Source organism: Xiphophorus maculatus, chromosome 17, assembly GCF_002775205.1.
Source record: "Xiphophorus maculatus strain JP 163 A chromosome 17, X_maculatus-5.0-male, whole genome shotgun sequence".
NCBI classification, from domain to species: domain Eukaryota; kingdom Metazoa; phylum Chordata; class Actinopteri; order Cyprinodontiformes; family Poeciliidae; genus Xiphophorus; species Xiphophorus maculatus.
This window is the reverse complement of record NC_036459.1, coordinates 7,562,834-7,577,485: the sequence shown is the minus strand read 5'-3', so window position 1 is coordinate 7,577,485 and position 14,652 is coordinate 7,562,834. Positions and strand designations below refer to the sequence as shown.

The 14,652-nt window shown below is 35.7% G+C and overlaps 2 protein-coding genes across 3 annotated transcripts in view; one reads left to right on the top strand and one right to left on the bottom strand.

The window, feature by feature from the left end:
* LOC102232124 (laminin subunit beta-1-like) overlaps positions 1 to 6,888 on the bottom strand; it is a 33,922-nt gene extending 27,034 nt beyond the window's left edge. The window contains exons 1-3 of the mRNA XM_023350065.1: positions 6,617 to 6,888; positions 6,206 to 6,378; positions 1,836 to 1,971 (exon numbers count right to left, since the gene is read on the bottom strand). Of these exons, the coding sequence (XP_023205833.1) occupies positions 1,836 to 1,971; positions 6,206 to 6,378; positions 6,617 to 6,764 (457 nt within the window). The 5' untranslated portion in view covers positions 6,765 to 6,888. The remainder of the gene's footprint in view (positions 1 to 1,835; positions 1,972 to 6,205; positions 6,379 to 6,616) is intronic.
* A 618-nt stretch (positions 6,889 to 7,506) lies between these two features.
* Positions 7,507 to 11,134, top strand: ssbp1 (single stranded DNA binding protein 1). 2 transcript variants are annotated; one of them, XM_023349842.1, is made up of 7 exons: positions 7,507 to 7,591; positions 8,262 to 8,333; positions 8,522 to 8,579; positions 8,866 to 9,006; positions 9,955 to 10,042; positions 10,649 to 10,737; positions 10,820 to 11,134. In XM_023349842.1, the coding sequence occupies exons 2-7, from the start codon at positions 8,310 to 8,312 to the stop codon at positions 10,861 to 10,863; spliced, it is 444 nt and encodes a 147-aa protein (XP_023205610.1). In that variant the 5' UTR covers positions 7,507 to 7,591; positions 8,262 to 8,309; the 3' UTR covers positions 10,864 to 11,134. The 2 variants fall into 2 exon arrangements, with proteins under 2 accessions (XP_023205610.1, XP_005806942.1); XM_005806885.3 differs by having other exon boundaries at positions 7,507 to 7,595.
* Positions 11,135 to 14,652: the final 3,518 nt, after the last annotated feature.

Below are 14,652 nucleotides of genomic sequence, written 5' to 3'. Positions count from 1 at the left end.
ATTAACAAAAGTAGGCAACATTTGTGTGTTACAAGTTGCAGTTTGCATATCAGTTAATGACCCTTTACAACTGTGTCTCTTAATCATTCGAGGCTCCATGATGGACGTCGGAAGCTACTGTTTTCCAAAGTTATTTTGCCAGTTTATTCATGGCTTCTACTTATTCCAGTCGAGCTAATTTGTCTGTGAGCGTAACTCACCTGGTTGGGGATTATAGACGGTGGTATTTACAGAAGTTGGAAACAGCTAGCTTAGAAACCGACCCTAACCTCCTCCCTCCCGATGTGCTGATCAAATTACCGACTTTGTCTGAATTCACAAAACATGATTTATGTCACTATGTCATAAACACTGTTCCCCCTTAAACCGGAGAAGTCTTAAAAACCTACACAAGACCAGATGCTAACCAGTTTTTTTCAATACATGTTCGGCTACATGACGGTGCGCCATTGTTTCCATGGTTACTAACGGTTAGACGCGGCGTATCTTCATAATGATATCTATGATATCATATATTATGAAATATCATAATATCTTTCCAATCATACCTACTTCTAAAGTTTATGAACGTTAATCGTCTTGCCTTGTAAAAAGTAAATCTGCTGCAAATCCGCAGTGACACCGAGGCTGACGGTCATTATGAGTGACCGCATCTTTCCTTGTTTAAAGTTAAACAATAAAATGACAAGTGTGGTTTTAACCGACTTCGCAGCATCCTGTGACCATTTTTACTACAAAATGAACTGCAGAAAAGCAACATTAGACTACCAGACGTGCGTTTATGACAGGCTTTTCAGGATTGCACTGGTTGTTTTAACGTCCGTCATGACATAACGGGCCATGGCAGAGCGTGCAAATGGTTAATACAAATCCACAATTAATATCAATAATTGCAATTATTGATATTAATTATGACATCTGTGATAATTTCATTCAGTAGTTTAAAACTCAAATAAATGTATTTGCTTTAAGACTCGACTCAAGACATCACATCATGGGACTGTGGGAAGAACTGAAGACTTCCGCTAAGTAGCTAACAGTTAATCAAGCCAGCTTGTACACTTGGATTAAATTAATTCTGTTACTATTATAATTATTGATTTAACAACAAATGAAAGAAACATATGAATGACCAAAATAATTTAGGTTTGGAAAATAAATCACTGTTTTGGAAGCTAACATTCATGCTAACTAGCATGGTTGCTATTTACCATGATAACTAGATAGCTTAAGCTCTTTTTTTTTGCTGTTAGTCATCAATAAAAAAATCTATTTTTTCCTCTTATATGAAGTGTTTGATAGGCAGAACAATTTGTTCTAAGTAATATTTTGATGCTAAGATACATAAAAGAAATCACAAAAGAATGCGCTAAAACTACCCAGATTTAAAAAATAAATAAATAAAAATAAAACATTTACGTCAAAGATAAGTACCTGGTACACAACAGAAACAGCTTTAATCCTTCAGCGTAGGAAACAAAATTCCTACAAAATCCTGGGTTCAAAGTGAATTTCCTTCCTGTGAGACTATAATACCTTTAAACTGGTTGTCTTTTGCAAGTGGCGGTCTTAACGTCTTTGGATGGCTCCTTTTTTTACACTTAAAAGTCATAGTTGTGTTTAGTGATGATACATCCGTTTCCTACAAGCACACCTGTTCTCCTTAGCACACCTGTAACCCCCCCACCTCACGCCCAGAGTGGCTCTGTGTGTGAGGAGCTCTGTGATCTCCGGTTGGGTCATTATAGGCTCAGTTCCCATGAGAAAAACCTTACCAAGCTTTCACATGGTGTTCTACTTTATAAAAATATGTTCCCTTTTTGTTTGTTTCTCACCATTCTCAGACTGCCACCAGGTCTTGAGGCGATTGGGGGCGAAGGTGGTGACCACGTTCTCAATCGTATGGCTGATGGGGTTGTTGTCCTCATCGTACATCTCCCTGGAGTCACATAGGAAACATTTCTTCTCCTCCTAATGGAAAGAAAACAGCAACCAGTTGGTCAACTACACTGCCCATATTGCAGAAACAAGCACAAAACATGTAATCCTAAAATGCATTATGGTCTCTTTTTATTTATAATCCAGATATAAAATACACAAAGTTGGCATTTATCTACGTAAGAAATTTAATAACATTGTAAAACATTATTTAACAAATATTTGGAAAGTAATTTCATTACTTCATCTTTTCAATATATAAAAAAATCTGATAACTACAGATAATATTGAAAGTGAGTTTCTCTCCTTTAAAGCTACAGTATGTAACACATAAACATTTTTTTTTTACATATTTGTCGAAACTGTCACTGTTTTGTGACAGGATCATCTGTGAAAAAAGGATTAAGCTCCTCTGTTTTCTCCCAGTGCTCCCAGTACTAACAAGAAACAACCAATCAGAGCCAGGAGGCAGGTCTTAGCGCTGTCAATCACTTTCTGCTAAACCCACAGCTTCTTCTTGACAACATAAACATAAAGCTAGTTAACTTAGCTACCAATAACCACCGATAAACAGTTAACATCATTACGACGGATACACATCATTATGACATTTAGCAGTGAGTACATGAGGTTGATTGACTGCTCTAAGACTCCTCCTGGCTCTGACTGGTTGATTTTGGTCAGAAGAGGTGAATTTCTTCAGACAGCAGTAGTAACTCAGGGATGAGGTGAGGGAGATTGATATTTTCACAGATTATCTGTCTAATATTACACCATCACAACATGATGCAAAAAGATTATTTTTCAAATAAAGGTCACACACTGCAGCTTTAAAGCACTAAATGTTGCAATATTTTGCTTTTAAGGAATTAAATTGATACATATATTTTATTAGCAGCTATTTCCACCTTTTTAACAGTGTCAGACTTATTGCTAAAAATTATGCTTTTCTAACTATTCTGCATTTAAGAACTAAATTTCTTTTTATTCTGTTTTACACCAATCAAATTAAAGAATAAGTAAAATAAAGGATTAAATAACATCAGTACAGCTAATAAAATGCTCCGTTACCATTCTGTTAAATTGAAAAAGGTTTCATAAACTAGCTGGACATTTAGAGTTAATTTCCATACTCAAAAGAAATTTGAAAACTGTGACCCAGGATACGAAATAAAAATTAATTAATGTGGAGTTTTCTTCCTTTTTGGCCAGTAAAAGATAATGAGATTGCGAAATGAGCCTTTCTTTTAGTGCTTAGTGAATTTAAGCTCTTTAGTTTTATAGTAAATGTCTATATTATTTATTAAAACACCACGTTTTCCACACTTCTTCCACTAGAGCAGGAAAAAGTGAAGCCAGTTAGTTTTGTAAGTAATGTTTAGTATTGCATCACTCCCTCTCAGACCTACAACCCACATTTTCTGGCTCACAAACCCTTGAACGTCTGAGTGATGGAGTTTGTGAAAAACCAAAACAAGTCCAGCTAAGTGGATTCATTTAGCAGCCGTTGGTGAAAAAACATCGGAAACTCCCTTCACTCTCAAATCTGCAGCTCATGCTTGAGGACTGTGCTCATCCTCGGAAGCGTTTCATGAAAACACTATTCATATATGCACACAGATAAGAAGAGAATATCCCAAACCTCGCCCCTGGGTTTTATGCACACAGGGAGGGATTGTGAGAAACACAGAGCTTTTATTGTGGGGGGGAATGCCTCCACTCCCACTTGACAAAACAGCAAGAGTACATTATACATGCTCTTCCTCCCACACACAGGCACACCATCTAAAAAGTTTTATCTCTGTTGCAACTACAGGATTTGCAACAAAAAAAAGTCAAGCTCTGTGAGTTAAATACTTAATTCATTGAACCGCATCGCTGACACTAAATCATGAGTTTGTTTTTTTTATGGTTCGTACGTAGTAACTCACAGTCATTAAAATGCCATCTTCAAGACCAAAAAACATCTCAGCTGTTTTCAATGAACTCAGCATGAGAAGAAAACTGGTTCACGTTCTGCTAAAGGCTAAACCCAGACAGCAAAAGATGTTCATTCGGTGTTGAATTATGGTCAGAAATGTTGATTTTTGGTTAAGGTTGACAATCAACCAATCATCCAACTGGAGCCAATTAACTAATGTCGAAGAGATGTAATTGAGTTAATGATGTTTTGTGGTAGAATTTTAATGGTTGAAATGCCAATCAATATTGATTTTTTTTGTACACCATCAACTAAAATGTGAATTTATTGTGTAGCGTATCAGTTATGGTTGAAAACCTAACATTGACTCAACATGTAAGTCACCGATCACTTTTTGAATAATTCAGCATGGATTCAATACTTCAGTCTAACCGTATTTCAACGTTAATTCACTCATATTTTGCGATCGCATTTAAACTCATCAACACATTCATTTGTTTAATCGTTTACAATAAATGAGTAAAAGATTAGAATTAAATTGTTGACTTCACGCCTATCTTGAGTTTTTATTCAAAGAGTTACACATTTATCCATCTAATTCCTCAGGAGTTAAACAAGCAAAGTCTCATTTTGTGATTTTATTATGGATTATGAAACTCTTGAGCATGGATTCCCTTGCTCTTTGACCTTTACCAACATTTCTTTAAATTAACATTACTGGAGTTTGGGAATAACCACCAACCTCTAAGTAAACTGTTAGTCTGATTAGTACTGGTGTTCTGCCAATTAAAACCATTCAACATGACTGCATTATCCCCAACAAACCTACTCTGAGTTAATTTTTCCTTTAGGTTACGTTCAGTATCTGAATCATCTTCATAGGAGATTGTAGTCTGGAGGCCACAGCAGCAAAAGCAGCAAACATCTGGAAGACTTTCTTTCCCACGCCGTAAAATAATCTTGATTATGTCGACTGGGCAGTTCTGGAGTCGTTTTTGGTCATTTTCATTCAATCTCTGCAGATAATCTATGAAACATTAAGCAAATTGCTCCTACCTCAGACTTTTCTTGATGTTTTTGTAAAATTTCCACTTTTTAAAACCAGATATTTTCATACCATGTACAAAAGAAAAACGTCTTTTTTTTCTTGCTATTTGACACTGAATTGGACTAAATGTTGTTGTTTTTTTTCAAATTCAGAAATTGAAATGAATTTCCTTACCATTTGGTAGCACTGCTTTTTAAACTTGAGTCAAATGTTTTGGGTTTCCTTCCATAATATTCTCATAATAGTTTAATGGAGTTTTGGCCTAACAAACATCAGCAAACTGGTGCAACTGGGTGTGATTGTGATTCCTTTGGAGTCCTTCATCCAATTTGTAGTTAGTTTGGAAGAATGGTTAGAGTCTTTGTCCAATAAGAAGATCCATTTTTGCTTAATTTTTATTTTTTCTGCCTGGTTTCTTAACATTTTCTTTTTATATTTGAATTTGTTTTCATTTTCTCCTCCTACAACAGAACACGTTTAGGTTGGGAAATTTTCCCGCCAAATGTGATGATGGTAATTGTGAACATGTCTCCAAAAATGGTCTTTTGTCACTGAGTGCATCTACAAATTATAATCTGGCTTTTTTTTATGCTGCTCTTTGTATTTTTCTATAATGTCACACAAGGAAGTGGTGTGTCTCCAGTTAATTAAAAAAAATACAAAATCTTAACCATAGCATCATCTTATTGCAACAGAGTGTTAGGGCTAAGAATTTGTTTTTTAAAAATTACCACTATATTATGTGAATAAAGTCGTAATATTCCGACTTTAATATAATATCACTAAAGTCATAGTTATATTATATCTTTATTCTCAAAATATTATGATTTTAATCTCATTGTTCTGACTTTATTCTCTGAATTTTATTTTTTAATTTTTTTTATTTAAAACATTTACACACATTTTTTCTACACCATAAAACCATAAAAACCACAAAGACCATAAAATACTCTGTTGGATTTTATGGTCTTTCCAAAATAGTTTGAATATATATTAATCATACATTCTTGAATTAGAAGAATGTATTAAAGAATATCTTATACATCTGATCCAATTATTTTTAATCTGTCTATATTTTTTATTTTCTTTAATTGGAGCATGATGTGTAAAGTGCAGACTCAAATAAGTTTATACTTCTGGCTACCTCCTTTTCAAACAAATATAAATATATTAATGACTAACTTGATTATCCAAATGACCTAAAACAGAAAACGTTTACTCTGATTTATTCTCAGATCGTGAGAAAAAAATGTCCTGTGTCGTTTTGTATGAATTTAAATATGAGACTCATGTCTTACTTCCAGGTGTCCGACAATGCAGAAGCGCTTGGGCTCCTGGAGGCCGCAAGTGGAGGAAGCGGTGAGTTTGTGCGCCCTGCCGATCAGCAGGTCACCCGTGGCGGGGTAGCAGCTGCCCTCCGTGCACATATTTGCAAACTCCGGCTCCTGTCCCATGACAGGACTCCACAGCGCTGCAGGGAGGAGAACCATGTCAGGAACATCATCTCTACATTCCTGCATTTGGTTTCTATTAGAACAAATCCTTTACAGGAAGATTATGGTTTCCAAAACACAGATGGAACAATAAAAAACAACATATGGTTTGAATTACATGTTCTGCTGCTGTGGAAACAATTTGGCAACTCATGTTACTCATCCCAGTGAGGTTTCAGCAGAACATTTTTATAAAGATATTAAGGCTGAACTCACCTAAAGCTGCTAGAGAGAAGATGAAGGCCCTCATCTTCCAGAGAGGCGCCCGTTTTTCCTGGAAGACGCTGAGGAGTCTTAACTCCAGGCTGCCGAGGAGTTTGTGAAAGTCAAGAATGAAGGGAGTAGTCTTCAGAAAAGTTCGCATCCCAACAACTCCACCCCGCTGTCAGCCGTAGTCCACAGCGGGGAGGGGAAAACAAGCTCTCCATCTGCTGGTAGAAGTGGATAAAGCACAAGAACAACTCGGAACATGTCAGAAAGTCTTTTTTTTTTTCCATGCAATAAAAAGAACAACATATTCGACAAAAGGAAAAAGAAAAGATACAGGAAGTAAATATTTTCTCTTCTGACTCCTCCTGCGGACCAAATGTCTCATTTTTCTGTACTGCTGATTTTGTGTTTTTATTATATGGAACAAAAAAGAGCAAATCACACCAAAATTAAATTTCTGCTTCTGTGTTCTGACCATAACTTCAATGTAATATCAATGTATTTTAATATTAAAATCATATATTACCTCTCTTTAATTTGTTTTTCATAATTGTTTTCTAAATAGAAAATGTATGTATCCGTTGTCCTTTCTATATTAAACTGGCAAAAATAAAAGTGGAAAAACAAAAGAAAGCGCTTCGCCTTCCGTGTCTAATCTTCATGATTATAATCTTAATAATCAAGCATAAGTCATCTTTCTCTTTTGTGTTGATTATATTGCAAATTTCAATTAAAATCAGAAGCAACTATTGTTTTTCATTTTATATTTTAAAACAAAATCAACAACACACTGTTAGTTTAAATTACTATTTCTGATGCGAGTATTCCATTAAATGCACGGGAATTTTCTGAAGCGGAACCTTGGTCGGGTGGGAATTCTCAGTCGGACTGCTTCTGAAGACGGACCGGACGTAGCGTGAGGTTATTGAGCGGCTTTCAGAAGTGGAGCATCTGAGGAGTTTTAATCGCGTCTGTTTTCCTGTAGGTAGGTCCTTATTAGTCTGTTTTTATGCATATATGTCAGTATTCACACTATTTATCTCTAAGGCGGAATCCGGTGATATGAACGAGATTTTTAAGGTTTAATTTGGACCGAGTCCCGTGGCGGGAGAATCCACGTTCTGCCGTGGAAAATGCTGCTGCGACTTTGCGTCCATGTTTACTTCTTTTTTTTAACCCAGCAAATAGTTGCCTAAAACGATTCTTTGACTTACAGACGCGTTTTATATTTAAGTTAACTCACTGTTGCTAATTGTTGTTAATAAAATTACTTTATTCAGGCGTTTCTTTCACCTCCTCTCAGGCTCGGACCATCCAGCCTTCGCACTATTCTAAGATTTTTTATTTATTTATATTTTTTTTACATTTGTCTCCCTCTTTCACTGCTAGTCCTCTGATTTCCTTAGAAATCTGAAAATGTTTAGCTATGGATTAGTCTGGAAAAAGTAGATGGTACGGAAGAATATTTATAAAGACTAACAATATGAAATGTTCAGTTTTAAATAAGATTTCTACACATTTTCCACGTCAAAATTCCACGACCTTTCCCAAACCACAGAAAAGTTCAGAAATTGACAGATGTGCACTTTTTACAACTCGAGTTTTCCTTTATAAAACGGAGATGAATGTCTCCTTTTCTTTCCATTTTCAGGCCAGGAAAGTTTTGTCTTGACTAAAAGTTGTTTGCTGAACAGACGAGATGTTGAGAAGTGCTTCATTGCAGGTGAGATTAAACTTTTCTCTTTAAAAATAAAAATCTTTTTAATGATTATGTTGCGCTTCATTAACTACCCATGTGTTGCTTTCAATATGATTGCCACAAGCAAGAGTATCATAGATTTCTATGCTTTTTGCAATCAAACTACTCTTTATGCAAAACAAATTGTTCTTAAGATTTCCGATTTCCCACAGATCTTCCGACAGCTGGTGAGACACAGGAGCACAGATGCAAATCTTATCCTGGAAAGATGTAAGATGAAAATGTTTTGGTTCTTTCCTTTAATAATGCGCATTATCGTCATTAATTTTTCTGAGTTGGTTATGTCAGAAGGTTGTTTATTTGTCTGATGAGCCATTTCTATGTTTGTTTGTATGTTGTAGGTATTAACTAAATAATAGCCCAGACAGTTAGTCCAACAGGATGTTTTTAATTTGTTGGTATTTATAAAAGATGAACAATGATCTCATCTGATATGAGTTACTGATCATAACTAATTTGAATCAAGTTGCATTCTTAATTACAAACTTGCTTGCAGCGATAAACCGCGTACAGCTGCTGGGGCGAGTCGGGCAGGACCCGGTGATGAGACAAATGGAGGGTCGGAACCCCGTCACCATCTTCTCACTGGCGACCAATGAGATGTGGCGCTCTGGGGACGGAGAAACGAGCTCTACAGGTGGGAGGTTGTTTAAATTTGAAGTTAGCATTGTTTTAACTTCTGTTTTTTTTTTTTTTCTTTTGTTTTTACTTGATTTACGTACATTTGTAAACCAAATAGCGTCCCTTGTTTCTGTGGATATTTAACTTCCCCTTTGAGATCAATAAAGTATTTTTGAATTTGAACAATTTAAAGATCTTAATCAGTTCCATGGGAATGAGCTAATTTAGGACAGGGCTGTCCAAACTTTTGCCACATGGGTCAAACTTGTGTCAAAAAGACCTGAGGGTTTAAGAAAATTATTCTTTTAAACTTAAACTAAGTTTAAGTTTAATCTATTTTTAATGACACCATTAAAAATAGATTATTTTGTTGAAAAGACAAAAGTAAACTATTCTAGAGCCTCAATATAAGAAATGTTTGGCAGATTTGTATTATTAAAAGAAATATCTGTCACATGTTTATTGAAAAAAAAAAAACCCATCTGTTTGCAGCAATAAAAGCATCATTTGGGGTCTGGAACAAGGCAGATTTTGTCCTTGCTAAATATTAATTCTTTATATTTGAATATGATTTCAATTTGTGTGTACCGGTAATCTTTTTCCCCTGATTAAAAATAAAAATCTTCCATCTGCATCAAAAACCTCCTGGAATTGCAGTCAAAACCAATTTATTTTAAATTTAACAGGTAGTGCAATGATTAATTTTGGCCACCAGAGGTCAGCAAAAGCTCCAACTCTGGTTTACATGTTGGGCTTCTGTTTAGTGATCCTCGTTTTCCTTCAGCCTTCATGGTTTATTCATCATCTTCATTAGAAATTATAAACACAAACTGTTTCTGAGCTTGTTGAGACAGGAATACACACCAAGGCAGCTGAGATTTATTGTTCTGCATTAATGAAGGTCAGAAACGTGCCTGTGTTTTCCAAGGTTTAGCGTCAGCAGCCTAAATGTTTCTGTCTCCAGGAGACGTCAGCCAGAAGACGACGTGGCATCGCGTCTCGGTGTTCAAACCGGGTCTGAGGGATGTCGCCTACAATTATGTCAAGAAAGGGTAAGAACAACATGGCTGACACCTGACTGGATGTTGGTGAGAAGCCAGCAGGTCGGCAGCAGCATTTCATGGCTTTTCTACCAAACTAAAGTTATTATTATTGCAGTAAATAGATGAGATTGGAAGAGTGAACAAGAACCAGATGGAATGCTTTTATTTACATCCTGTCCATCCATGTATGGACCAGTAGACCAGTCAATGGGATGACTGGTTGATGGACGACTGCTGGACACATGTATGAATGAATAAATGATAGAAGAAACAGATGGATGGAAAAAATGGATGGATGGACAGAAAAATTAATGGTTGTGTGAGAAGTTGATGGATTAATAAACGGTTCGATAAATGAATAGATGGATTGATGAATGAACGGACAGATGGATTTTAATTTTATCTGACAATTTATAAATAAAAAATGAATATGCAGGAGAGTTTTACCTTTTAGCAGATGTTTATTTTTAAAGTTTACAAGAAAGAAGTTTCTGCTTACATTCTTATCAGTTAAAATGAAGTAAAACTGTTTCATGTCTTCAATAACTGCAGAGTGATGAAGTATTTCTCATCATCCTCCTATTAATGAAGGGAATTTATTGTTTTCCTTTTTAGGTCCAGGATTCTAGTGGAGGGAAAACTGGATTATGGAGAATATGTGGACAAAAACCAAGTCAGACGCCAGGCCACCACCATCATCGCAGGTCAGATTTATTACAGCTGCACCGTCTTCATCTTCTTCTTCTCTCAACATCAACTCAAATGTCACATTTTGTCTCCTTACAGACAACATTGTTTTCCTGAGCGACAACATCAGAGACCGAACCTGAGGGATGTTTTCCTCCTCACATCCAGCTACGGATAAAAACAACTTGTAGTTTCACTTTTCTTCTTCAAACCAAAATAAGACTTGAGGACTACCAACTGTTTAGTATGAGGGGGGGACATAAGCCGGGATCATGTTTGACTGTGAGGCCCCCTGCTGGCAGAAATGAAGACGTTCAAGAGGAGCAGAAAGAAGCTCTGTCCATAAAAAGTTTGATTTCTCTATATGTACATAGCGTCGCTTAAAATAAATAAGGCTTGTTCTGTGTTTTCCACTGTAGAAATCATGACACAGGGATTATTTAATTCATCCAACTCGCTTCAAAGTTTCTTCTTAAAGGGGACCTATTATGCAAAACTCACTTTTTGTACATTTTTATACTTCCATTTGGGTTTCTACTGCTTATAAAGGCAGCATGAAGCTTAAAAAAACACCAATTTATTTTTGGTAATAAATTAATATTTTGTTTTTTTAATCTCTAGAAAATGAGCCGTTTGAAAAACCTTCTGAATGTTAGAAGGCAGAAGGCGCTGTGCCGTCACCTGGCAACCACAGTGGAGTTATATGAGTTACCTAGCAACCCAAGTAGAGTTCTAGCACGTTCAGTCAGCTGTTTTTAAATGCTGTACAGTGGCTGCTGGAAAAGACAAGTTTTTTGTTGTTGACTTTGCAAAAATACAAATTCCACTAAGATTTATGGTCTTGTAGGTATAGCTAGTCCGTTTTCATCAATATTAAGAAATTATTGACTTAAAATGAGGTCCTATGCCTTGCTGAAAAGTTAGTTATATGTTAGTTTTGTCTTATTTTAAATGTTCTAAGACATTTGCATGAGAAACATACTTGGTGATATTTTTATTTTTTTGCAGTGTACCATCCAGAAACCACCTGCTGCATTCTTGGTGGTTGTGCAGGAGGCTCTACTTCTGCTTCTCAAAGATATACGGTTGTAAAATGGCACATCTGCAGCCATTTTGACGTGTGAGTGAAAACGTTAAGTTGGGGGGGTGGACACCAGCACATTATTTGGATTTAAAGTGACAGGACCAGAAACGGCTTGTAGCCGGAACTGAGCAGAGCAAAATCTAATTATCTAAGAATGATTTTGTTCAAAATTATGTAATGAACATAAACATATCTTAACCTGTTCTAGAAAGCATAATAGGTCACCTTTAAGTTTAGCTTTAAAGACTGAAAGCTCAGTAGAGCAATTCTTATTTGTATTAAAGGGACAGTGTTATGTAAAATTGACTTTTTGAGGTTTATATTGTGTTAAAATGTTATTCCCCATGGAGTTTTACTTTGATTTTTTTTCACGATTGTCTGAGAACTCCTTTAATCTTTTGTGACAACAATTCATGGGTACCTAAACACTTCAAAACACCTTCTTAGCTCCTTCAGACTAGCCAAAAGCAATTAGCAAACACCTGCTGAAACTGCGCATCTGCTAAGTTCATATTACGAACTACTGTACTACACAGTACAGTGCTCCGAAGAATAGTTAGAAATGGTGTAAAGGAGGAGCATTGTTGTGATAATGCGCAGAAGGCGGAGTGTCGGAGAGGGGAGGGGCTTCTTAAAGAAACAAAAGCCCAATTTCAAGGCGTTTAATTACAAAATAAAATTTTTTAGTTATGTTTCAAGATTTCCCCCAGAAAACTTGCTACGCCTGGTTTTTGGGGCTAGGACAGTCATTCATCTAGCGGGCTGTCAAGTTTTTGAGTTAAAAAATGTTTAAAGTTGACAGGAAATTTGAAAATAACACTTGATAATTATGTGTTATTGAAAGATTATAAGATCAATACCTGAACACCAACTATAAAGTCTTGAAAAATGCTAATATTTTTTAAAAACACAAATAAGCAATGTTAAGCCTGGCGGGGGCACAAGTAAAGCCTGGCGGCCCACCAGGCTTAATCCACTGGGGGGAACCCTGTGTTTGATATATAGAGCATTTTCATAACAACTGGAGGTTGCATGGTGGATTATGCTATAAAATGCCTGGAATATACAAAATGGCATCCCTTTGAAGAACAGTATAAAGCTGATTTATTTTTTAATTGAAGTCAATCTTTTGATTTTTCTTTTACTAAAAGGGAATTTACCAACTAAGACAGCAAGACATTTGTCTACAGTCTGGAAAACCTCATATTTTTGCAGGCTTCATCTTTTTTTTTTTTTTTTTTTGCACAATAAACCGACAATATCCATCCACACGCACAATTCTTGACTGGATATTTTCACAGAATCAAACCTCTAAGTACCGATTCAATGGAGTCCATTTTTGTAGAAAAATGTCGTGCAGTTGGAGTTTTGCAGTCAGCTAAACATCATTTTCAGTTGAAGGGCAGGATTTTCTCCGGTTTGCAGCAACTAGCAAGAGAATCCAAAATATACCAAAAATCATACAGAAAACATTTGATTTTACATAAGATGATTCAAAGGCCTCTGCTGAAGACGTAGTGCTGGATCCAAGCAGTTTTTCCTCATTTCTTGGACAGTTTAGTGGAAGAAGAAGTTCAGTCTTTTCTCTCTGTTTTAGCTTCTCTTTAATCTCATAAACTGTTGCATCCATTTGCTTCAAAAGCATACAGAGGCAACATTTTGCCCTCTGGAAGAGCTGTTTCTTCTCTGCAGTTGAACTCAAGCTAAGTATCAGCTTTCTGTTTTCCGTTTGATGTCTAATGATTGCATGTTGTCGCTGCAGACAACAGCTGCAGCTGACAGAAATGTTTCAGGGTCAGGAAAAGGGGATCCGTCCGTCTGCAAATTTAGAGGAAACACCTTCAGAGTCAGTTTCATTGCTGCAGCGGTTTGTTTTCCTGTTTCAACCAGAGTTAGACAAATTTTTTAAGTTTTTCTGCTCTGTCACTTGACTTCTTTCTCAGTTATGTTTGTGTCATTTCCTTCCTAAACTAACCGGTTGCTCTCACTCCCCTTCCCTTGTTAATTTTCCTGTTTTGTTAATTATATCTTCTCGAAGATATAATTTATGTGATTTAATCAGTCAGCTAACATTTAAAGTGTGATGGAAAACACAAAATAAAGCTTAGTTTTAAATATAAAAAGCTCTGTTAAGTAAATAATTATTTGTTTAAAATTAGAGCAATAACAGTGTTGAGTAGTTGTCAACCAAGGGCGGGCTGAAGTACGAGGTATTCTTGGCCTTTAGTGATTGGTTGGAATGATTCTAAAGCTATCTTTTGATTGGTTGGGTCATTTGTTATTTAATCCTATGTGCGCGTAGAACTGTAGGGTAGGCGCGTTCTGATTGGTCACACAGCGATGGTGGGTGGGCCTTTTAGCAGAAGGAAACCTGTGGATTTACTTTACAGTTAAGTAAAGCACTCTGAGGCGGATGTTAAAAACGCGACTTAAGAAAATAAAAGTATTAAAATGTTTTGTTCTTTGAAAGTAAATATAAATATAGCTTCTATATTTTTGCTATGTATTGCTGTATTTTTTATTTGATACTAAACTTTTAGATTTATTATTTTGTACTGAATAATTATGGAGAGCCATTTCAGCCAAAATTAGTTAATTAGTTATAATATAACTCATTTTAATGGGTCTCCATAAATAATAGTTTAAAAACAGGTAAAAAGTAAATATCCACGAATTGAAAAAGTATTTTGTAAAAGGATTTATCGAGTTCTGAGTAACTAATCAGTAAGTGTAAATTATGTCATCAGACAGACAAAGAGTTATTAGCAAGTTTGGGTATTTTAAAGATTAAAATGTAAAAAATATTATAAATAAATGACTTTACCTTATGAAAGAATAAATTCAAGGA